The 26,300-nt window shown below is 38.7% G+C and overlaps 1 protein-coding gene across 1 annotated transcript in view; it reads left to right on the top strand.

The window, feature by feature from the left end:
• The first annotated feature begins 416 nt into the window (after positions 1–416).
• The window catches only part of LOC140243108 (cullin-5-like), a 64,058-nt gene continuing 38,174 nt past the window's right edge, over positions 417–26,300 (top strand). The window contains exons 1-9 of the mRNA XM_072322839.1: positions 417–517; positions 4,265–4,377; positions 10,982–11,081; positions 12,654–12,842; positions 16,144–16,285; positions 19,160–19,305; positions 19,775–19,855; positions 22,564–22,657; positions 23,155–23,285. Of these exons, the coding sequence (XP_072178940.1) occupies positions 452–517; positions 4,265–4,377; positions 10,982–11,081; positions 12,654–12,842; positions 16,144–16,285; positions 19,160–19,305; positions 19,775–19,855; positions 22,564–22,657; positions 23,155–23,285 (1,062 nt within the window). The 5' untranslated portion in view covers positions 417–451. The remainder of the gene's footprint in view (positions 518–4,264; positions 4,378–10,981; positions 11,082–12,653; positions 12,843–16,143; positions 16,286–19,159; positions 19,306–19,774; positions 19,856–22,563; positions 22,658–23,154; positions 23,286–26,300) is intronic.

Below are 26,300 nucleotides of genomic sequence, written 5' to 3'. Positions count from 1 at the left end.
TTCAGCGTATCACAAAGTTATACGAGAAAATTCATCAAATCACAGCTTTTGTCCCACTTCACCCCACGTAAGTATACTCTCCCCTACACAAAGGGCCTATCAAATGGCAGTCGAACTGCTGAAAGTATACTACTAGGATCTATACAAGTATAATAATGCATGTTTAATCATTGAACGCAAGGCAACGTGTCACTGAAAAAGAAAAACATTCAAAAGCAAAAATAAAAGAAAACATTGCAACCACTCTTGGGCTTGCCCGTCATTGCATTGCAACAACCAAATAAAATGCATGCAGACCACTGAGCCGAGTTCAGTCAAAGATCGTATTGTGTACGATCCATGATTCTGTGCAGCGGAGCGGGGGGTGATGCTGGTGAGACTACCACAGCCGCACTGCTGCCGGTGTATTCCTTTTGGTTTGTTTTTCCTGGAGAGTGAAAAAGGTCAACTTATGCACAGTAAAATGGCGACCGTAGGAAGTAAACCCGGCGGTGGTAGTGGAAGCTCAATGCTCAAAGTAAGTGAAGGATGTGAAGAGAACCTTGTAATTTGCTTGTCTTGAAATAATTGCTAACGTTACAAGGATATAAAGCTGGCTGGTCTTTGATTTTTTTTTTTTTGACGTCGAACCTCGTAATTGTTATTAACAGACATAAAAGATCTGAATCTGGTTCTAGAAGCTCGTTGCTGAGACTAGTACTAGTAGCATAAACGTGTGTAGGCCTAAAGGTTTATGCGTAAGCGAATGGTCTGTCTGCGCCATGATATAGACACAACGTCCACAAAATGATGTAGCCTACTGTTAGAATATAGGAACTTGAGAGAGAGAGAGTGGGAGAGAGAGAGGGAGAGAGAGTACACCTAAGTCTGATGTACATTTTCTGTCATTTGGAACCATGTAAGGCTCATGGGGAATACTAACCTAACCGTTAGAGGTTTCTAGTGAATGGTTCATTCGTGGCCTTGGTTTTGATAGGGCTAAGTTCTAACGTTACACTGACTACAGATACTGTCTAGTACACAAAAATGTCACAATGGTACACACTGCACTATTTAAAGTCTAACACAACCTAACACTACAGTTACAGTTAGACTAACTGTTATAGAAGTTAATAGAACCTAACATTAGATTGTTTTTGTGGCTAGATATCATTTGGTATCACAATAATGCCAATGGTCAAGAAGCAAAATAGTTGCGTCTTGATTTCACAGAATTAAAAACCTGCAAAACTTTTTTTACTCAGCCAAGCGTGAAAAATTACAGTACCTATGTGAGATCTTGAGGTTTATACGCAGCCCTGTCGCTGTACAAAAGTGGTGTGACCTGATCCCTTTTTAGGAAACGAGGTACCGGTAACCATCTTTTCACCCCGGAGATGATTTTCTAATAATGCAACCTTCGTGACCTTGTATAGTGGAAAGTAATGTGGGTATAAATTTACTTGTGAAATTAGCCCGACCAGACACTGTTACGCTATGCGAAAACAGCGACTGGGCTGTGTATACCGGTAGTTATTGTGAAATAGGCCCCACCATCTGTCTGTAGCAGCTAGCTTTCCTGTTGAATAAATTTACTTGTGAATTCAGCCCCACTGGCACTGTGTGGCATTCAGCAGTACCATATCTGTGGGTATTAAACTTGGCCTAACGAGTAAACTCGTCCCCTATACGATCCCATTACAAGGGGCTTAGAAAAATTTGTCTGTCCGGAGGAGTCTTGTCACTACTGTATGTGACTTTATTGGCTCTCCTCTGTATTGGAGGGGATTCTGTGGAACATATCCCCAACAACCAGATACAGACTGATCTTTCAGTCAACAAGAGGCCGAGTTTACCCACAAATATAGGACATAAGCCCAGCGGTAGGGCCTTCTTCCACAATAGAATACTTGTGAATGCGGGCGGCCCTACCAAATAGCGTTTACGCGTGATTTATACAGCAATGAGGCCGATTTCCATAGCATAGCATCTTTCGACCTTCCTTTCACCTTTCATTTTTTTCCTTTTTACTTTCTTTTCTCTCTGCCTTTTATTATCGGAGTGACTTCCTAATGGTGGATGTTCCTCGATTAACTTAACCATAAATACAACCCTAACCTAAGCCCTAGCCCGACCAGACGCTGTGCAAAGCACAGCGTCAGACAGTTGGAGCCTCGCCATCAAAGTGGGGAATCATAACGCAACTACAAAACTTATATCAATTTATACATGTATATAAGTGCATGCTTATAGGAGTTCTATTACAGAAGGTACATAAGTCCACAGAGAGCCCTCACGATAAGTCCATTGAACAAAAAAATGGCACTTTCTAGCGCAGTTCACGACTGTCGGGGTTCATCGTTGCAGAATTCAAAATGGCGCGCTGACCACTCAGCAAATTATGCGTGCGCATGCGTGGCTGGAAGTGCAGCGATCTATTGCGTGCGTGCGTGCGCTCTTTGGTAGCAGCACGGTCGACAGCGTGACCTTTAAAAGTGCATTCAGATCGCGTGAACTGCCGATTATCAGATGTACCGTTTGCACACGCTGCATTAATCTTCATTTTCGGTAAGTTGTGAAATGTGTATGTCAATATTGATAACATAGATATATAGTGCCATCAATGAAGATTACATTCAGTGAGTTTGAGGTGACAAAATATGATGTTGCCAGTATCAAAACTCAAAATTGATCGCAATGCGATCGCTGAGCTCTCTTTGTGTTGTGGGTCATGACGGTACAGCCCTGTCGCTATTTATACAGCGACTGGGCTGTGTATAGTTACATGTACATCCCATGTACCTAAGCCCAAGCCTAACCCTAACCTAACCTTGCTTGCTAACGCATGGATGCACATGTACCATGGTGGGGCTGATATCATGATTTTGCCGCAAAACGCCGTTAATGACTTGGCCTACACCCTACTGCAAACTAGGGAACCGTTATGTTCTTGGTTATGACGTCCTGTAGTTCCACCTCGTTTCCAGTTACACACCACTATCATTCATAGCGACCAAATTTTAGCTATAATAGATGGTAGCATTTCTAATTGATGCAAGTTCACTCGGGGGTGTTATTATAATTTTTTGGTAAAATATTTTACAGTGATGACAAAAATGATAATAGATTTTTATAATTTTTTGTAGCAATAAGATGTAATGATTTTGGACAGTAAATCAGCTCTCTTGAAGAAATATTGTGGAAAATGAGACTTATGCAAATTAGTTTTTGAAAAAGGTGGCTTGTAGAGTATTAGACAGAAAAATCAGTCCGTGCAGAGGAGGTTTTGTCATTTTTTAACATTTACAGCTCTCCTCCACAGACAGGCAGAAGCATGCCATACATGTCGCTGCACATAGGGGGACTCCTAACCACTTGTTCTATCGAGAATTGGGTGGGGCACCTCACCCTTCTCAATTGCATGTAATTCACCGTCCTAGACTGGTAAATTCGAACTTATATGGTGAAATCAACATCTCTTTAATACAATGCACTCACCAGCTGTTTGAAATATCCAAGATTTGGGCGAAATTTTCATAGGAAAACACACATCTACCAGCCCATTGATAACAATCGTAGCAGCTCTACAGCATATGAATCTGTTAGCCAATCTCATGCGATGTACGTGCAACGAAAATGGTCCCTTCGGCCAATTAGAGCATGGCTTGTGTATGTAAAGTACATATGAAATGGCAACTTACAGCTAGCGAACGCCGATGTTGGGATTCGCCAATATCGATAGAAATTTCTGCAATCTAACCTAGTTACTGCGAGTATTTCGATTGCACAGTGTGGGAAAGTTTCCCCAAATATTGCTGCAAAATGTGTCATGCCATGTCAAACTTGTTTCAATGTAAAAAAGCTGTATGGAAATGGGGTTATGGTAACATTTGGTCTGCGCGTGACAGCGGGCAGAGAAGCCCTTCAGGAGCTAGGAGGTCAGCTTTCAGTCTGTATAGGAGGGGATTCCGTGAAACCAGACGTACTCTCTGCGGAACATATCCCTGGCGACAAGATACTAACCGATCTTTTGGTCAAGTAGAGTATTAGTTAAAGGGGAATTCACCCCTGTATTCAGACAGAATACGTGAAGTTTTGGGAAAATTGGACAATCCATTCAAAAGTTATGAATTTTTAAGGTTTTGTATAGTCCGTGTGTCATTACTGGATAAGAAGGGTACCGGTATATCGTTGATGTCATAGTGGAAAGATATAAAGAAAATAAAGGAAAGGTTCTCTCCAGATTTTGTCCCTACAGTGGTGTCTTTATTTGTAATCTCTGCAGCAAGATAAGAGCCAGCCCCAGTTTGAAGATCGCTGGGAGGGCATGCGGCCTACTGTTCTGAAGCTACTGAGACAGGAGAATGTCAGTAGGGATGAATGGCACGACTTGTTTTGGTGAGTAAACTTTTAGGCCAGAATTCACGAAGGTGGTACAATCTTTGTCCATGGTTTAAACCATGGACAAAGACCGTAGTTCTGTATGGGCCACCAAGTGTCGCATGGCCTATTTCATTACGAAATCAGTCACTTTTGGTCATTTCGTCACCAAAATGTTCATTTTGTTCGCATTTCGTTGCCGAAATGACTGATTTCGTAATGAAATAGGCCATGCAACACTTAGCGCCCCGTACAAAACATGGTCTTTGTCCGCGGTTTAAACCATGGACAAGGATTGTACCACTGTTGTGAACCTTAGTGTCAGCCAAGGGTTGATGGCTTCACGTGCATTCACTTGCTCGATATCCAAATTTTGTGTGTTTGTATTTTGACCAATGGTGGCTGTATGAGCCATTATTTACTATTTCAGATACAATATTCTCACCAGATATTTGGGCACCATTGTACAAGGTAGTGCAACAACATTCAGTGGAACAAAATGTTTACATGTTATTTTCAGTGATTAACTGGATTCACAGCCTGCGTTATTAGGCCATATTTTACCTGAAATGCTAGGTCGTTACTCTCAGTTATGTTTAAGAATGATAACTAATCAAGAGAAATATTCCTCTTTCAGGTTTCATTCCCCACACTACAACAATTTTTTTCCCCAACAAATTCCAGATCTATGTTTGTGCAGCCTTTATAAGCATTTACTGTTGTACATGTACTTAGTTTGGAACTACATACAATAGGATGGCATTGGGCTGATGGCCATTATTAAACCCGTCAGCATTTCCTCACACATGCACTTCAATGCAAGTGTGGTAGGTCACCTTCCCCATGTGTGGCCATCCTTACTCTCCCTCCGTGTATTACATGTATAATGTGCTACAGAAACTCAACCATTAATTATTATTACATAGTGTATTTTTGCATATCTACTAAGTCTCACACATTAGGCATTAGACTCATGCCCACAAAGATTTTCTCATGCCTCACAAAAAAAAACAAGAACCCCCCCAAAAAAAACCCAACCCAAAACAAACAAAACAAACAAACAACCACCAAAAAAAAAAATCACATTTATAGGAAGTGTCTTGTTGATGAGAATACCGGTACGTCGAAATACATATGGTATGCGACAGATTGCACAATTTACAGAAAATGCCAAGAGCTCCTTACCATGGGATGGGGAACACCCCCTCGGTTGCCTTGCTCCTAGACCCCGTTTACAGTGCGAGGCTCGGCCCAGCCCCGCTTCGGTGTAAACGCGCAAAAGGCCAAATGCGAGGCCAAAATTGGCCTCGCATTTGGCCTCGCTCTGGAGGTGGTCTCGGCCGCGGCCGAGCTGCGGCCGAGCCCGGCCTTTTCTCAGTGTAAACGCAAACTAGGCCAAATGCGCGGCCAATTTTAGTCTGGCTTCCAAACCCTCTGCCCGTACTATTTCGCTATTCAGGATATTAACCCCCTCAACGTCGAAAGCTAGTATAGTTTAAGGTGGTTTTGTGCTGCAAAGGATTTTTCCTTCGGCAAAGGCCTTTGCCCGAACGGCGACTTTGTCGCCACGTAATCCAGTTGGCAAAGGGTCTGAAAACCAGACTATACCAAATTGCGTTTGTTTACAAGCAGAGCGCCACTACGACAAAATATTGAAAGGTTTGAATTAAAAGCGCGGCCGAGCCCAGCAGTGTAAACGGACAAAATTGCGAGACCGGCCCCGCACTGTAAACGGGGTCCTAGATCACGCCTTGCTACTTTTTTGCACATGTAATTCACTCAAACAGTAATGAAAATATGTTCACGTTAACAGTGCTGCCCATACTTGGCAATAGCAGGCTCGTAGACAGTGTGAGTTTATTATGTATTATGAATCTGTAAGAATAAATCCCTTGTATTGCGGAAGAAATTAATACAGGTAATCATTTGTTTCAGTGATCCAATTTCAGAGACTTTTCAGAAATTTATCCTTCAATTGTCACTTGTAAACTCCTGCATGTCCCCAGGAGCTCTGGATTGATGCTGTTGTGTGAAAGGCATTGCAGAGGAAACACCCAGGTTAACCCGTTGAGGACGAGTCCTGAGTATACTCGGGCAGGTGTCTATGGGAAATGCGTGTTGTAGCAAAATCAAACCGTTCTCAACGGGTTAAAAGTGAAGATCAGAATACCAAAAACGTCGTGCAGGCTGTTTTGCAAGTGTGGCGTAACCTCGAGGTTAGGGCCTGCCGTCTGAACGTAACTCATGCCAACTTGTTACAATAGGACTTGTGACGTCAGGTAATGCTACATGTATGTTTACACCATGTTTCCGGTGCCTACAGCAAGCACACTTTGGCTACTGGACAAAAAAGGGATGAATGTTAGACAGCGCGGTGGGATGGGATGAGCAAATGTGGCAGGCTGTGATTGTTGTGGATGTTGTATCAGATTTTAATCTGTCAAGAAATTTGCCACAGCAGTCATGGTACTGATGAAAAACCTAGTAGGCCATAAATAAAATGGGATCAATGCAACAAAACATGACAGCATGTAGTAGGCTCTAACATAACTTGAAGGCGGTCTGTAGTGTGATTCAGCAGGAAATACATCGAATGTAACTACACATTGAATGTAGTATACAGCCAAGTCGCTGTACACAAGTGTCGCAACAGGACTGTACCAGTCGAGATCAGAGACATCACCTTGTTCAGACCTACATGTACGATGTGAATTTTGAATTTATTGCATCATGATTGTTATTCAAACTTATATATGCTCAGCAAAAAAAAAGGTAAACACTTTTTCAAGTTCATCTTTCTCATTGATTATTTGGCTAATATTAATGTTTTATATACCATGTTAAAGGTAATTTAATTGGCTATCAACCTAGTAGATCAATAAAGAGGGAAATGTTTATGCATGAGAAAACACATTCGTTTTTCTCTCCCAAGGCACAAAGCAAAAAATGCAAAAGTGGACACATTGTTATTCATGCGAATGTGCTCTACCATATAACAACAAGAACAAAAGACAAATTCAACACAATGAGGAATGCCAGTGAATTTGCAAAAAATCAACCTATGATCTCTATAACATTTCTGTAACCCTCCAAAGATGAAAGAAAGGCAAAAAATAGTGGAGGAATTGGAAGAATCTTCTGTCAAATCCATTCTTTGTGGAACCATTTATACAATGTTTGTGCGATTCTTTCAGCCCACATGCTGCACTCTCATTTTTACAGAGCACTTCCATTTACAGTAAATGTCTTTGGTCAAAGCCATTACAACATACAAATTGTAGAAATTATTTTGAATTAGCACAGTGATGGTCAGGCTACACCTGTTTACTGTTTGAAATTGAAATTTTGCTCTGTGGATATCATGCAAGGGATCACTATGGAATGATTATACTGTGTTCTAATTGCATATGAAAAATTTGTGCCAGAATGTAGACATTTTCAACACGTGACAACATACATTTTGAGGGGTTTAGCTCGGTCGGTGTGTGGATCTCAGTCAGATGCGTCTGGTTGGGCTACAATGTATGTATTGTCTACCATGACCAGACACCATGAGAACAGTGTCTGATACCTGGTAGCTACATGTACTTGCTCACTGGAACAAGGACTGGAATGACCAAGATTAGAATATGACTAGGTTATCCCATCTATCCATGGCGCACTATGTTTTGAACATGCAGGGCTGCCATGGCCACTGTGAACATAGTGTAAACATAGCATAAGGAACCCATATCTTAAGAGTTACATACCAGTCCTGCAGCCATATTGGTTTGCTGATTTTGCTACATGTTTGTGTTATAAAACAAAAACCATGTGAATTTAGAACTACAATTTGTACCTAATGACTCCTGACATTTATGACATACAGTGTAATCCATTTTACATTTTCGTAACATTCCACAGCTTTCAACAAAGAACAAAAGTCCTCGCCTATGTACATGTACGGGGTTTTGGAAACAAACTTAATACTGTAGATGTACAGTGTACCTTGCACCTAGATGAATGCGATGTTTATTGAATCATAGGCATGAATCAAATCAACCCTCAAATAATTATACTGTTCTTTGGTAGGGTATTCTGCATCACAAACACAGCCCTAGTGCCACTACATAACCAACTTGACTTTTTATAAAATTGAATAAATATCACACTCCCATCTCACTAGACAGCCATTCCACTGTGATCCTCGACAAAGAGTAACATGTCATGACTTCATCGCTTCAAATCTTTTCCATTGAATTTTGAGCTTTTCGGAAGCATGAAGTCACCACCATCGCCAGATGGTGTCCAAAACTTAGGTAGAAAGAGCATGGCAATTTTACAGCACATCACAATAGCCTCATAAGTGCATTAAAAGCAGCATATCGTCGCTGGGGTGATAAGACCTTGTATCTGCAATTTTGGTGAAAATGAGTTTTTTGGATTAATGGTCAAATAATGGGTTAAGTGATGTCCTGTCCAAATCCCAACTGTTTCACTCCAAAAATGAAGCCACCACGACATGTCAAAGGAAAGACTATCCCATTCGCCACAGTGCTTTGGCCGCCATGTTTTTTTGCTCTCCTGAACATTTGACATTTTGTAGATACGAGGTCTTATCACCCCAGCGACGATTGTATTATGTACATAATGTGGTAGCAACACATGAAGCGTAACTCAACAAGTGCATTGAAAGCGGCTCCCATTGCGTGTGAAAATTTCCACCTTTACAACATAATGCAACAGGAACTGAGTATAGAATGAAATCAGTTGGTGCACCAGAAAAAGACATAGGTCAAAATTCTTTTCTCCAGGTACATTCATTTACCGTTGCTATCAGATGCAGTCATTAATTGCAAATATCTTCATAAGATTAGTTCTTTGTCTAGATACGATTCTAATTTACAGTTTACTTGTAGGCAGCGATTCTTCAAATTTCACCCTCTTAATTTGATTAGTGGATGACCTACAACCGCGTAGCACTTATCAGTTCAAATCCATGCCAAGTTCTAACAGACCTGTGTTAGAAACCATCTACTGAAGAAATTCAATCACTAACCCTAATATACCCTGATCAATTGAAATGGTAGCATGAGCCTGACATCATATAACGGTTGCTCCACATGAAGCGCTGTTGTAGCAAGAGATATTGCAATGTGATTGCTTTGATCACAGAAACAGTGCATCTTGTTGGCCTGGAAAAGTGGCGAGAACGTGGCAGTGTCATATTATTGTAGCTCTATTGCCTTTGGCACAGATTGACCATAGAGAGTGTAATTGCCTTGCAGTCCAAAAATGGGAGATGGAGGGCAATTCTGCTACACTTTTCTATTTTTCACCGATCACCAGAAGCGGGTCTAGAGGGGGGGTTGGGGGGTTGCAACCCCCCCCCCCAAAAAAAAAAAAAAAAAAAAAAAATCCGGGGACCATTTTAAAAAAAAATCTTATCTTTTTTTTAAAACTTGTAATCTTATTTTTTCTATTTATGGCAATGACCTCTATACCAAAAATAGTGGTGTTTTAGATGCAAGAAAACGCCATTTTCACACACAGATTTTCAAAAATTCTCCCTACTGTGGGAGGGGGGACACCCCCCTCCCACACCATCCCCCCCCCCTCGCTCGCTCCGCTCGCTCGGGCTCGGTCGCTATGCTCCCTCGCATACCGCCCCCAACCCCCTCCTTTATAAAAAGCTAGATCCGGCCCTGATCACCGTGATTGCCTTCTCAGTGAGATGGGGCCAAAAATTGAAATTTCATACATTACAGACATCTGAGCATTTAAGTAATTCTAATAAACACTTTTTTAATTTCAGTTTACAAGGTGGTTGTGAACAGTTTGATTAATGTTCAGTGCTATTTATTCACATCAATGGTCGTGATTGTTGGGGAAAAATAAAATCGAATTTGTCAGTGAGATTTGCGGTATCTGTTCCGTTAGGATTGTGAATGATTCCTTTTTAGGATTGTGAATGATATCAAATAACAAGCATGGCTCAAAGCCAAACAAAGGGCCAAACATAAATCCTGAAACTGCAGAAACATGTTTTATCAGAGCATGATCACTGTATACGCTGTCATTTTCGCGAAAGAGGAGGTCGCGGACATTTTCGCGAGATGTTTTTGCGAATTGGTACAGAGGCCTCTATAAACACACTACTACCTCAGCATATGATGACATTTACGTGTGTTGTTAAATTCGCGGTCCAACTGTGATTTGCGAAATTCGCGAAAATTAAACCCTCGCAAAAATAACAGCTTATACAGTATATGTGTGACCATGCCTGACTGCAGCCTTGTGACTGAGGTCCTACTTTGTACTGTAAGTTTTTTCTTTTTCACCCACAGAGAAATGCTCCAAGTTCTCTTGTGTAATTTGGTATGCAATTGTGTATGTACATGTTATATACGATATGATACATAACTTTGTACATGTACAGTGTACTGCATTGTTCTTGTCATGGAAAAGCTGAGGAAGTGTACAGCTTATTAACCATGACTACACTATGTATACTGCATTGATTCAGGGACCCCGCCCCCCCGGCTGATTTTTACAGCTCATGTGTCCTGCTACAGCTTTCTCACAGTGCCCAGTTAATATCTAGCCAATCTATGTGAATATTCTGTTTTTATCTATACTTTAGGGAGGTGTATTCAGTATGTGTGTGGGATGACAAAGGAGCTGAAAAGGTCAATGATGCACTGAAACATGACATTGTGGAATTTGTGCAACAGTCTAAACAGGCAAGTATAAGATATTTGTATGTACAGTTTAGTTATGCAACAAATGTTTTCTGTAGAAAAAGGATATTGAAAAATGCAAACAAGATGATGGTAGTGAAGACACTGACATTGTAACAAAAAAAAAAAGACATTTCTTTCAGTGTTTTCAATGTCTGTTTTCATATTTTTGCAGTAATGATGCATGAAGGGGATTATAATACAGTATACGGTTGTTTACCATGCAAAAGAAGATGCCCATTATACAAAGTGTACAGAGGACAGAGCAATGAAAGTTATTGCTGAGCCAGGTGAAAGTTCTGTTTGGATACTTTTTTTTCTTAAATTGTTTTCAGAAAATTGATTTGTGTACTGCAATATTTCAAGTTATTATGCTGTGCTCTCCTAATTCTCTTGTGAACATTGTTTATGGGAGAACTTTCTCATTGTGTAATATTAGGTCTCACAAAGTACTTAAAGTATTCTGAATGAAAAACAAAACAAAAACAAAAACAAAAACAAACCAGAACAAGTGCTATAGGTCAACTGAACATTGGTGGATTCTGACAAGGTTAAAGGTCAATTGGTCAATGAACTTTACCCAATAAGCACTGTATGCATAGTATTGTGGTAAACTATCAATAACTTTCCACAGAGCTTGAAGATGAAAATATGACCACCAAATTCATACCACAGGTACATCATGTAATGATGCCAAATTTGATGTCAGATTTGAATATAATCAATTGGTGAATTCTGACATGGTCAAAGGTCATATGTCAATGAACTTACCCAAATTTAAGCACCATGTATTGTGTGCTCTCCCTAACTTTCCTCAGCTTTGAGCCATGACCACAAAACTCACACCACAGGTACATCACTAAAAGATGCTGGTCAGATTCAAATATTGATTATGTCCATCGCTGCCTGTCAGTCAAGATCAATGGTCATAAAGTCAATGAACTTACATAAAAAAACCACTGTAATCACAAATTACAATATCCGGTCAAGACATCTCTTGGTGTTTGCCTTAGATTGTTCTCTTTCCTAAGTGGATTGTATAAGTACCTGGCCTAAGTATACTACATGAGATGTTATGTGCACTCATAATAATTTTGTTGAAATCCCCTATGTACAAACTTCAAAAGTCATTTAACTTTGGTCAATTTGGCATCTTTGTTGTTGTTACTTCATCTCTGGATGTTCAGCATTAAAATGCTGTGGGAGGAACATAGCAAAGACAATTATTTGCGCAAAATAGTAGTAGTGGAAAGGTCAAAGATCACTGCACTTTGGTCATTTCATAGCCATTACTTTAGCAGAGAATGTCCATTGATAATGCCATTTTGGTGGAAAGGGTAAAAGCAAATAGATGATTGCAGATCAGTTGTCAGAAGTAACAGATGTAAGGTCATAATCACTGAAATCTGGCCAAAATGTGTGTTATCAGCCAGTGTTTCCACTCATTAATATAAGTCCTAAGGTAATGTTATTTGCATGAGAAAGGTGAGCCATCCTAGTCAGCTACATGTATGTCCTGCAATTCATTTACTCTCTGTAGGTTTTGATAGTATTACTTTATGTCATCTTTGACAGAGGGTGCTCCATGATCAGGATGAGTCAGCCCTACTGAAGGCCTACATCAGGGAGTGGGGCAAGTACTTCACACAGTGTGACTACTTGCCCAAGCCTTTCAAGCCGCTTGAGTCAGCAGCCAGTGGAAAAGGATCCAGTGGGCAGCAGAAGAAAGCCAGCCAGCAGAATGAAGACTCACCAGTCAGAAAGGTACAGCAGAGCTTCAAAAGTAATGTCATTGCACATGCAAGTTGACCAAACAATTAGAGTAAAGTCTAGCAAGCAGTATTGATGATAGTAATGCTTGAAAAAAAAAAAAATCAGACCTGAAATAAAGAAGTTATGGGATTTTGAAATTCACACATATTTTATAGAAGAGTGATACAGTTTATTGGTCACAGCTATGCATTATGGATGTTACTTGGAATATTGTTGTCAAGACCTCCAGCAGGTCTTCCACTGACCTGCAAACAAATTGAGTATCTGAATATACGACCCAAGTCCATGGAAGGTCATTTGGAGTAAACTTCAAAAAAACTTCATATCTTTTTTTATTTATCCAATAATATTCTATTTAACTGTGATGGGAAGGCAAAGTTGTAAATACAAATTAGTACATAAACATTTACATTAATTGTGGAGAGGTCATTTTGTGTGATGGACTTGGTCCTTCTTTGAATCATATGGACTTGGGTCGTTCTTTGAATCATATACAGGATAGGCTGCTATATTAATGGTATGCTAAAAGCAATAGCTAATTGAGAGTTTTGTTACTTTTTTTAGCTTTTAGTCCATATTGCCTACAAAAATGTAGTTGTCTACCATAGTATAATGTCCCTCATCACTATACTAATTCATTACGTGTGTATCTGTGTGTGTACACGTCTGTGTGTATAAATGGAGCTATAATGTGCATACGTGTACATGTGTCAAATGCGTGGAAATGTCTTCCATCTGTCTCTAATATAAGGAATAATATGTGGACGATATAACTAAGGAACCGCTAGAGGTACCAAGCTGAAACTTTGCACATGCATTAATATGTGGATAAAGTTGTCCCCATCAACTCATGGTTGCACATACCTAAGGTCAAGGGTCAAAGGTCATTGGTGAAGTTAAAATTGCAAAATGTCATAATTTTCCCCGTGTCTCTGCAGTGCGGGAAAGTATCTTCGTAGAATTATAATACACGCGTATTACTAGACATCAATTGTCTGAATCTTTTTGGCCATTTGTTCAAAGGTAAGGTAAAAAATGCTGTCATTTCACTAGTTTCCCTCATCCTCTAAAATGGTTTGATTGCTACATTTCTAGTTACTCCTAAATGCAGACCATACATAGGCCTTTTACTAACATGTGCACTAAAAACACAAATTTTCCACATTTTCCCCCAATAATTTTGTGTTATTCAAATGGCAGGAACTTGGTTCTTTTGCAATTTTTGTACCTTTCCCCCACTGTTCTAAAGCCTTTTGCTCTTATTTTGCTTTCATTCCTTCGTTTTTCCCAACCTAACTCCTCATCACTGTCCAGCAAGTCATGTTCATTTTGTGTATACATGAATAGGCCTGGACAAGGAGTAATGGGAGAGGGCGCTATAATATGAATGTAAGAATGACCCAAGTCCTGGACTTGGGTCATTCTTACATTCATATAAGATTTCACTCCTTGCAACTGATTGACAAATTGCCCTGCATCGACGTAAAATCTCATGAATTTGAAAGATTTCACTCATTCATTTTAGGCACTTCCGGGGGTAATTAGGGTTTATCATTTGTACACAAGATGAGTCCATGAATATTAAGCTACAATTTCCCATGTCAAACTGAATTTGGCCAAAAATTGGACTTGGGTCGTTCATATATTCAGGTCTTAAATTTGAAATAAAGATAATATTGCATATCTTGCACCAGCGCTGCACACTGGCACTGCTCCAATGGTCCCTGAAGAGTAAAATTCATTGTTTGACCAGTAACATTTCATGAATGGACCAGTATGAAATGGAAAAACTGGTTACCTACTGGTCCGATAGAAGAGTCAGACCAGTAGAAAAGATGGGCTAGTGTGCAGCTCTGCCTTCACGTTGTACTATGTTAGGATTGTTACCAAGGTAGCAATAACTTTAAGGGAAGAATAGTTGTAGTTGTTTCTACCAGAAATGATATTAATGATTTTTGGTGAACAAGCCATAGAAGAGTTGTGAGGTGTTCAAATGTAGAGTTCTGCGGGCTTTACTGCATCTACTCGTCACACTTATTTATGTATCCTTTTTTGGCTCATATACCATTTCTGCGGTATCTTGATGTCTCCACCACAAAGTGTCGCTGGAGGTATTATGTTTTCGGGTTGTCCTTCTGTTTGTCCGTTCATCTGTCCGTTATTAAGTTTGTGTACGGCGTAACTTAAAAACTGTTGTACAGCCCTAGGTATCCAATTGAAACTTGGCATGTGTATGTATGAGTGAACAAAGTTGTGGCTATCAACTCTTGGCTGCACATGTTCAAGGTCAAGGTCAAATCTTAAAATTTAATTTTCCCCATATCTTTGCAATTTCTGAAGGTATTTTCATGAAACATGATACCTGTTTTTCATCTGCCAGCAGTCATAAGTCACAGTCCCTCTTATACAATCAGAATCATATGCCCAGAAGTGTGCACATGATTAGAGCTAAAATGCTCATAACAGTCCTCCAACAGTGAGAATTGTGAAGCAACATGGTTTGAACTTTTTAACTTTCTGTTTTTGTGATGAGTCATTGATATTATGCCTGTTGCTTTCTGTGAGTGGACAGCTCAGAGGTCATTTGCAAGTGAGTTATAAAAGGCAACTCAAGACGCCTGCATAAAAGTTAACACAGCTTTTACAATCAAGACATATCTATATAAAACAAACTTTATTTCCTTTGCAAATAAAAGCATGTTATAAACAATCCTAGGTTACTACCTGCCCACAGACAGGTAAGTACAAGGAGAGAAATACAATGGACCTGGTCCATCACACCACAATTGACAGTTACACAAATATATACATGTATACAAGTACATTTACACACACACATAATACATGAATAGCTGTTTCAGGACGAAAAGAAAAAAACAAAAACAAAAAATGAACTTATATCAGCATACGTTTAACCTAAGAAACACAAAAAATAACTCTAATCATTTGTTCAATTATAAGAATCTACCAAAATTCACTACCAATAAATTGCATTAAATCCACCCAATATAATCATAATTATTTCACAAGCAATATTATAGAAAAAAAAAACAAAAAATATACATAATGATAAATACTTATGCATATATATAAATCCTATAGATATACATATTCAACAATACAAAAGGGGAAAATCAAGATAGACATAACCGGCCTGTAAATAATTACTGTATATAAACATATGATATACATATAATATTTCTCTCACCTCCTTGGTATAATTCATAATTATTATTATTCACCTGCTTGTAAATGGTACATGAGATTTGTACCTTAACTTTTTGTCTTGCAGTTGATGCTAGAGAGCTGGAGCCACTACATCTTTTCAAAAATCAAGCAAAAGTTACAGGACAGTGCCATGGGGCTAGTTCTTGCCGAGAGGAATGGGGAAGCCTTTGAGAAGCAGCTTGTCATCGGTGTGAGGGAATCATATGGTATGAAAGCATCAAGTCTCTGATATCCCATATTTAAACCCAATCATTATTTTAAAAAAAATCACAGGTGATTGCACAAATGTTTCCAAGCTGAAAGAAATCCGGCAGTATCAGTACTACCATTTGCACCATGAGATTACCCTTGCATCTCTTATTATCTGTGTCTGTATTTTGAATATCTTGACCATTAATGATTACCATAAAATGTCATGTATCAGGCACACTTACACATGTATGAAAGGCAATTCTTAGGCTTTGATATTGAAAAATAAAAGCATCCTTCTGCCCTCCATACTGCACAAAACCTGTCTTGTAATCTTCAGCTGAAAGAAACAAGTGAGCACACAAACAGGAAAAGTGGGTATTTTACATTTTTCCTCAGGTCCCCCCCCCCCCCCCCCCCCCTCTTTAGCTCTCTTCACACTCAATGCTGTTTTGGGTAGAGCTATAAATTACCTCTTCTGATCCTCAAAGTTGATTACAAGCATAGTGAATATTTGGGGTGCAATTAGAAGCACTGTATTGATTTGACTTCAGTTGTTACAGGGTATGCATCCTCTGACAGTCAGAACTTCAGGAACAGCCATTTTGTGAAAATACATTTGGAAGTGGTAATTATGACAGATGAACAAAGCTAGTATATCTTGAGTGCCTTCTCGTGACTAAATCTGTGTACATATTTCTGATCCACAACTCCCTTTCTGTTAGAATGCCATGTTTTCCTGGATAAAGGGATCTATTGCAATGTTGCTATTTTGATATTTCTTATTGCCTACATTTGACAGTATAGATTTTAGAAGTTCATTTGATCTTTGCGTGTGGCAGGCTTTGTGGGAAAGGGTTAACCTTTGATAAGCTCTATTCATTGCGCTATACTGCTTGCTAATTTCACATGAACAGAGGGTGTGAGTTGCCAGAGGCAAAATTCACTGAACTCCATGCTGAATTTGCTGATTATTTGTCGAAAGATGAAGGCTATACTGCAATTTCACAAGCAAACTATTTAGTTCCCTCAGAAATGACCAGTGCTAAGTTAATAAAGTTTCCCTAACAAGTGCAGTGGCTGTTCCGGCAACACACTCCACCTGGTCAAGAACTTATTTTCTTATATATGACCAGCGACAACAGTTTCAGGCCAGAGTTGGAAATTTTGAAAATTTATTTTTTCATTGAATCACATTGCCCATTTCCTAAGCTGTGCATTGATATAAAACACTTGTGTTCTGTGGCACCATAAGTGGGCATAAAAAAGCCAAATATAATGCACTTTTTAATTTGTTAGCCAAACAAAATTGTGAGAAAATGGGCTTTGAAGATTCACCTCTTGCTCAAAGACAATGGCCATGAGAGGTGAGAATCACTCATCCGTACAATGGTGCCAATCAAAATTAAGCTCCACCTCTGGCAACCACAGTGCCTTCTTATTGGCTCACTGAAAGAGTCAAATTTCCCGGGCACTTTCCTCGGAACTCAGCGTATGGAGCCGAAAAACAATGTGTTTCGCTTGGGTTTGTTTACTAATTACCAGTATGTCTTTCAAGATACGATAATTGCCAGCATGCTGCATGGTGCACGCATTACCTAATGACATCCACACGTCATGCCCTTGTGTACATGTAACGTCAGAGTGGGTGGCACATTCGTATCCACATCTTTACAAATCACGTTTTCATTGTGGTTGATTTTTTTTTCTTGTCATTTTGGGACCCTTTGGTAGGCAGAAAAATTACAGCTGGCAAGGGTACGTTTCCTGCTTTGTTTTGTTTTTCAAGCCGTGCACGTGTTGCATTGTTATCATATTAAAAAACAAACAAACAAACATGACTACTTAGTGTGGAACAATCTTGACATTTAGTATTTTAATTTCAGTCAGTTATGACCGTTCCTTCCCTCTCCTCTGCTGTCCTTTAAGTCAACCTACTGTCATATTTATTACAAGCACAGTTTCGAGAATATTTAATCCAAGTTTTCTTTTTACAAGATTATGTAATTTTGCTTCATTTTACAGGTGAGTTTCGTGTTGCACCATTTGTGTAGTGATTTGTAACTCTGATGCGTTCAAACCATGTTCCCCATGTGTATCTGTTTTCATGTTGGAAGTTAGGGCTGCTGTTCACTTTTGTTTCCCTTCTGTTGTCGATTGCGGTAGAAAAAGCTCGAATAGAAAGCCAAATGCAGAGCATACAATATACAGAGAAAGTGTATCTATTGTAGTAACAACAATGGAGCATGCATGTGTGGACAAAACATTCCCGAAATGCTGTAAGGACATGTCTCCCAAAGCTGAATTATGTAAATGTGTGCAAGGCGCTAGCCAATGGCACACAAGACGCCGCGCCGTAGCAACACTGGGCAAATTGGCATGGCGTTCAAAAGAAGATCGAAACTGACGAGTGCAATCTAATATAGAGTGTTCAAAATTCTATTTTCGATAGGAGAAAATTAGTCTTATGCAGTGAAATTCAGTGTAGATGTAGAAAGCACATCAAAGATTCTATTTGTGCAAAAACCTGAATCGACAAAATTAATGGTCAAAATCTTTGTACCCTGCCTAGGAAAGAATTCACCCCTGTGACTTTTGTCTGAAAACGTTGTCGTGAGTCACATATGTTATCATATGTCATGAGACACAAGGCATTTAGACCATTATGTTCCTAATCATTTTTTTTTTTTTTTTTTTGGGGGGGGGGTGCTGTTGGGGGGATGGAGATAGATCATGTTACATGCCTCTGGGTAGAAGTGGGGAAATTTACTGGCCCTATTTCTTCCTTTCTCTGTGTCACAGTCCCAATTTCTGGATCCAAGTTTTGGTTTAATGCTTAGCTGTTCTTGTTTACATGATCCATTATCTTTCTATATTTCCCCTTACAACAGTCAACCTGTGTTTGAATAATGATGACAGGCTCCAAATATACAAGGAAAACTTTGAAAAGGCCTATCTTGATGCTACAGAGGCCTTCTACAAGGCACAAGCTCCAAACTACTTGGCTGAGAATGGTGTACAGAACTACATGAAATATGTAAGTGTTCTATGATTGTGTTACATCCCACCTAATTTTGATTGTACTTAACCTCTCAGAGTAGACACTGATAAACACTAGACTGTATGACTACATTCATTCAGCAGCAAATGCATGGTTTTGCTGTCATGATACCAGAGTATACAGTGATGAAATAATTTTTGCTCAGCAGATATTTATTTGCATGACCTATACCCTGCAAAATGCGTGCTTATATTTGAACAGGACCTTTTAACACGATATGTTTCCTTTTTTACCTTTACCCTAATTCAAGTATGTGTTTTTCACATCTTTTTCCTTGAGTACATGTAAATAGTTTCATTTGATATGTAAGGGACTGATCTATTATGACAATTTTTTTTTTTTTCCATTATGCAGTCATCTACATGTAACAAAATACATGTCCATAACATCGTGTTATGCCAGTCTACTCAACAGTTTGCTGTATTTTAACTATTTTACTTGGCAGGCAGACAGCAAGTTAAAAGAGGAGGAAGCACGAGCTCAGAGATATCTGGACACAAGTAAAGGCAGCACATCAATCTCACTGGTATAGTCTGAGACCAATTTTGGTGTTATACAACATAATTAGAGAATGAGACAGCTGAACTCATTGATGCAGAAATCATCATAAAATCTTAAATGGTATTCTGATGTGTCAAGATTACTCTCAGCATGATATTTGAAGCCTAAGTTATGTTATTGACACCTTTGCGCTAGGTGTAGAGTATTTCTTAGAGCATCACAATTTGAACACATCAATCTCAACATTATAATTGTATTCACATGTCTTTTACAGTGAAAGGATAACTTGGGACTGAGTTTGGTTAAATACCAGAGAATATGATGATTTCATGAGAATTGTGATCTCTCAAAAATAAAAATTTCATGTCAATTTTAACCTAACCACAAAGATAACTGTTAAATGCCTAATAAACTAGCTATGGAATCATCCATGGGGGGGGGGGGGGGGGGGGATGGATGGGGGATTATGTATTCATCTTTGCATATCACTTCTTTCCGTAGTGGATTCATGTCTTTGTTAGGAACAGTATTCCTTTCACAATACAATTATTTAAATCTGTTTGGTACTTGAGGGATGGAAAATATGATTCTCAATGCAGTTAGTGTCCCCCTTGTCCTGTTCTTAGATATAAATATCTTTCACTGTTATCACTATCCCTGGAGTAGAGGAGGGAAGCACATGTTTGCACTTTCATGCATGCCGTGCCATGAGTTTTTGTTAATGCTGTATACTCTTATGCCTTAAAGGTAGGGGATACCTTTTACAGACCTCCCAAAATGCAGCAAAACATTAAATATGAACCTCAGGGGACTTGTTTAGGCCACTGCTGAGAAATTTGGACGTCAACAGTTATCTACAATTTGAATAATGCACAAAACTCAACTACGCAGTAGTTCTGTGTGTCAGCCACACTTAAGCCTTTTTGTTGCAGTCTTCTGTATTTTTTTATCTATAAACACAAATCTAAAAATATAAGAGCTGATGTAATAACATATAGAGTGTGTGGCAAGAATGTATATAGAAATGTTTGTAAGTTTTGATGAACTTTCTTCACAAAATATACATGATGGACACACATGTAGTGCATGGGTCTGCAAAGGTAGCCTAGTAATGTACTGGAATTTACGGTGAGCCCCGAAAAAAATTCAATTCAAAATCATAACGGTCAATAAAAATGTACTAAATGTTACCTTCCACTTTCAATACTTTATGGGAGTTTCTAAAATGATACTCTCTTCAACATACCACTGTATTTATACAACTCTTCATTTAAGGCATGCAAATGAGATTCCCTACCTTTAATGGTCACTTGAAAAAATGTCATACCAGCATGTCATCATGTCATGAGCCAGCAGAAAAATGGACTGCTGTACTTAAAATTTCATCATCTCTCTATCAAGTAAAGTAAGGTACATTCTGTGTTTACATACCCTGTAGGCAAAGATTTATACCAGTATAAAGGACCCTGGAGAAGAAGTTGCCAGTTACAGTGAGCATTGAGCCCCAACACCCATTGCATAAATGAAAGAAAGATATTATTCAGAGGGGTGAAGGCTCAGGTTTGAGTTTCTTCAGTTTGTCTCCCTCTACAAATGAAAATTTGTTTAAGATTTCAACTGCTGATCTGTAAATTAACAAACATATCGGAAAAAAGGAACCAGTGGGACTCGAACCTGTCATCTACTGCTTTCCGGGCAGCAACACTACCACCAGGCTGTCCCTGGTTGCCGGCAGTGACACGATGAACATGGAACAAATACCCAAGCTCCGAAATTCCGACGTTGTTATGTTAAGTAGTCCAAGGAGGACTTTCATTTATCCTATGCCTTGTCCGCCTTGGACTACTTAACATAACAATGTCGAAATTTCGGAGCTTGGGTATTTGTTCCATGTTCATCGTGTCACTGCCTGCAACCAGGGACAGCCTGGTGGTAGTGTCGCTGCCCGGAAAGCAGTAGATGACAGGTTCGAGTCCCACTGGTTCCTTTTTTCCGATATGTTTGTTAATTTACAGATCAGCAGTTGCGATCTTAAACAAATTTTCATTTGTAGAGGGAGACAAACTGAAGAAACTCAAACCTGACCCATTGCATACTTCAGAAATATAAAATGATCAGTCTGTTTGAAGGTCCTGTTTACCTTTGTGAACAGTGATTTTAAAAAAAATTCAAGATACTTGTATGACATTTAATGCATGTATGTGAGTCTGTTGTACCACAAAACATCCCATCATACAAAATTTTTGTGATAAAGCCTAAAATATAAGGAGATATCTGTATTTTTCTTAATAAACCGTAACTGTAGATGGTTTAGTTTTATCTGGAAACATGAAACACTTTTCTTATGACTGTCGTTCACATTTTGTATATTTAACAATACTTAACATCGATTTTACCAATTCAAATTTTTACAGTGGTTGTTTCTATCCGTAACTCACATTTTAGAACTATTTTAAAGCACTAATGCTTGGTTTTTGTTTCATCTGCAAATGGTAAATTATGCCTTTAAAAGTGAAACTTGTAAGTTTAATTGAAACTGTTATCCATTTTTTAGTGTGGGACAAGAGTCAATGAAATAGAATTAGCCTTTTCTTTCCCGCTCTTTGGTTCAGCGTTTTGATAAAATAATATGATTCGTCCTGAGAGGATGTATGTACTTGCTGACAAACTGTCATAAAAGGTGAAAAGTGCATGTATTATCATTGATGTGTTCATATGCCTGTTTTGTTTCAGTTGACAGATTGTTGTGTTGAGTGTCTGGTGTCGGTGTTCAAGGAGGAGATTCTCAGGGAATGTGCCCCAATGATTAGAAATAATGAAACGGACAGTAAGTTTCTAAAATCATGTTGCAGTACGTGCATATAATCAATTCTGTAGCAAATTAATTAGTATGTTGGTGGAAGGTTTCTCGGTGTTAATTTAGAGTAAACAGAAAAGCATACCCATGCGACTTTACATGATAGTTGCTGTACAGGATATATGCCTACTTGATACAGAATTGTGGCATATTAGGAAGTCAGAAATTATGGTAATTATTTCTGTTGACAGAAGTGAGAAAAATATCAGCAATTTGAAAATAATTCAATATTGTGTCAGTAAAAAGAAGAAGAAAGAAGTTCTTTACAAAATACAATGTGTATGTTGAGTCTAAATTAATGCTACATATTTGCTTTCTGTCCTAGGATATTCTCATTGGAGATAATAGTATGGCTTTGTAATTGTCATTGTTATACAGTAGAGTGACTAGTTACAATGATGGCAACTTACAGTATGTGTAGGGGTGTTAAACATCATGATTTCATGTGTATGTCTTCCTACCATCAGAATTGAATCTAATGCTGAAGCTGATGGACAGGGTGCCTGAAGGTATCAACCCCATGCTGAGAGACCTAGAGCAACACATCATAGAGGCAGGATTGGCAGACATGGTAGCAGCTGCAGATGTCATCACCACAGTAAGTGCCTACTGAATATTTGTTTGATATTCTTCGATTCTAAAGCCATTAAAAGAGTTAATTGTATAGTACCTGGGTTTAATGTAGAGAGACTCTGTCGTCATGGTTGTTTTCACATGAGCAAATGGTTACATTCTTAATAGACTTGTCTCTCAAAAGGTCACCCTGTGACAGCATTTCTACAAGTTTTCCTGGCCAATTTCATCAGATTTGCATTCTAATAATAATGAAAAGGCGTTCAAATTCAAGCAATTTTGGTTGCTGCTCTACTCTCACGGTTCATTTTAATTGAGTATTCAATTTCATTTCATGTCATTCCTTTTAGATTTTATTTCATTCAATTTAGAAATTCATTCAAATTAATGACACAAAGTCGGCATTCATTTTCGCGCCAGCTGGATAGACGTTCAAATTCGTGCCAAATACCAGTTTCACTTCCATTTATAGGAACACAACTTAGCACTTTGAATGTTCTAATTCAATCAACATACACAACTTCTACGGGCCTTTTTCACTGTCATACGATTGGATGATACAATTTCATTTTCATTTCAAGGTCTCATTTAATTATCTTGATTGTATTGAATGTATTTCTTTCCTGTCGACCTTCTGTCACTTTCAATTCATCCCTAACAGTATGGATGTAACATTTAGGAAATGGCCATATTCCAGAATATCCTAGGGGTCCTATATGTCCAAATCAATATTGATCCATTTTGTTTTCATTCCTTAGTTCCCTGTGTCCATATCATCACTGATCATAAGTTGCCGCAATCGGATCAGCTGTAGATAGACCTATTCACCAAAGGGTTATATTGCCAGTTTTGCTGATTGTCAAGGTCATGCTTCATCCTCTATAAATCAAACCCCGCCACACGTAGTGTGAAGGGGGTATATAGGAATCACCGTGATGTTGGTCGGGCGGTCGGTCGGTTGGTCTGTTGCAAAATCTTGCGCGTGAACTCCTTCTACAGTTTTGAAGCAATTTAAATGAAACGTAGGGTAAATGATGATATTGAGGTATAGATGTGTAAGACGTAACCATAATTTTACCAAAACCTTGTGGATTGAATAACTTCCATAGTATTTAAGCAATCAATTTCAAAATTGGTATCTATGATGATCTATAGGTGTAGTTGTGCAAGACACTCTTTGTGTTTGTACTTGACAAAGCATTGCTATGGTAACTGCATGTTTTCTTCGAAATCTTGAGGAGTGAACAACTTCCACAGTTTTGAAGCAATTGAAATCAAATTTGGTAGGCATTATGGCCTTGAGGCATAGATGTGGAACACATAATTTTTGTGTTTGTTGGACAAAGGATTGCCATGGTAACCATAATTTTACCAAAACCTTCCACATCATTCAAGCAGTTAAGGTCAAATTTAGTATGTATAATGATCGGGAGGTGTAGTGATGCAAGACACCAATGTGTTAATATAAGAAAAATGTGTTGCCATGGTAACCACTCATTTTTGTATCAAATTGAACCATTTAATCTATGAAGGTGAAATTTGGTGTGTATGATGCTCTTTGAGTGTAGTTTTGCAAAATGTCCTTTGTATTTGTATCGGCCAATGCGTTGCCATGGTAACCACATTTTTTTTTTTAAAATCTTGTGGAGTAAACTTCTTCCACAGTTTTCAAGCAATTGAAACCAAATTTGGTAGGCATTATGGCCCTGAGGTATAGATGTGGAACACATAATTTTTGTGTTTGTCACACAAACCGTTGCCATGGTAACACTTTTACCAAAACCTTGCAGATTGAATAACTTTTCCATCATTCAAGCAATTAAAGTCAAATTTAGTATGTATCATGATCTAGAAGTGTAGTTTTGCAAGACACTAATGTGTTAGTTTAAGGGAAATGTGTTGCCATGGTAACCACTCTTTTTGTATCAAAATAAACCATTCAAGCTATGAAGGTCAAATTTGTTGTGTATGATGGTCTTTTAGTGTAGTTATGCAAAATGTCCCTTGTGTTTGTATCAGACAATGCATTGCCATGGTAACCACACTTTTTACCCAAACCTTGTGGAACTCAGTGTCAACTCTGTAATTGCACAGTAAACTGAAATCATTCTGTTTCCAATTCGACAAGTGCACAAACTTGGTATTTACGTCATTGCCCTCATGACATCACATACTATAAAGCAACACTAGGGGCGGGGGTATTAATCACCTTCAGTGATAATTCTAGTTCTGTCTGTATTTGAGATGTTCACGCATATTCTGTAATGTAGCTGTGGCTAAAATTGTGTATGAATAAAGTGTAAATGTATGTGTTTGAAAGTGGGGTTATACAAGTCATTAGCTAGTATGGCCCGAATTCACGAAGGTGGTACAAATGAAACCATGGTTTAAACCATGGACAAAAACCATAGAATGCCAAGTGTCGCATGGGATATTTCGCTACGAAATCAGTCATTTCGTCGATGAAATGATTATTTTGTAAAGAAATGACAACATTTTGTAACTAAATGAACATTTCGTCCACGAAATGATAATTTCACAAGTTATTTTTATGAAAGGTCATGCATTTTTGTAGCAAGAATTTCATCCACCTGGCGCTTGAACATCTTACAGCTTGTCCTGAACAAAGAGAATGATGTCTTTGCATTGTGACGCATGCGCATGATATGCACATGCTTTACAGCGAACTTTTGGTACGCTTTTGGAGCACATTGGGAAGTGGTCCACTTTTGGCTTGGTACAGGACGGTACACTTTAGGAGCGTTCGAGTGCTCCTCTGGCGCGGGTACGGTACGGTACAGTTCGCTTGAGGAGAGCACTCGAACGCACCCTTAGATTGCAAATTCAAACAGCTGAGTAACTACAAAGAATAAAAGCAACAACGAAAAAGACTGCCCATACAATGTACTTTGTAGTTGTTTGCCTTATCGTGAATTTGAATTCCTTAACGCTCTTTACGACAGTGCTGATACGAATTTGAATGCATTGCACTTGCATTTTTAATTTGAATGCCCTTTTTACACCCTTGTGTGAGAAACTC

The sequence above is a fragment of the Diadema setosum genome, chromosome 19, assembly GCF_964275005.1.
Source record: "Diadema setosum chromosome 19, eeDiaSeto1, whole genome shotgun sequence".
Taxonomy (NCBI): domain Eukaryota; kingdom Metazoa; phylum Echinodermata; class Echinoidea; order Diadematoida; family Diadematidae; genus Diadema; species Diadema setosum.
Note: the sequence above shows the minus strand (reverse complement) of the source record. Positions and strands in the feature narration are given on the sequence as shown.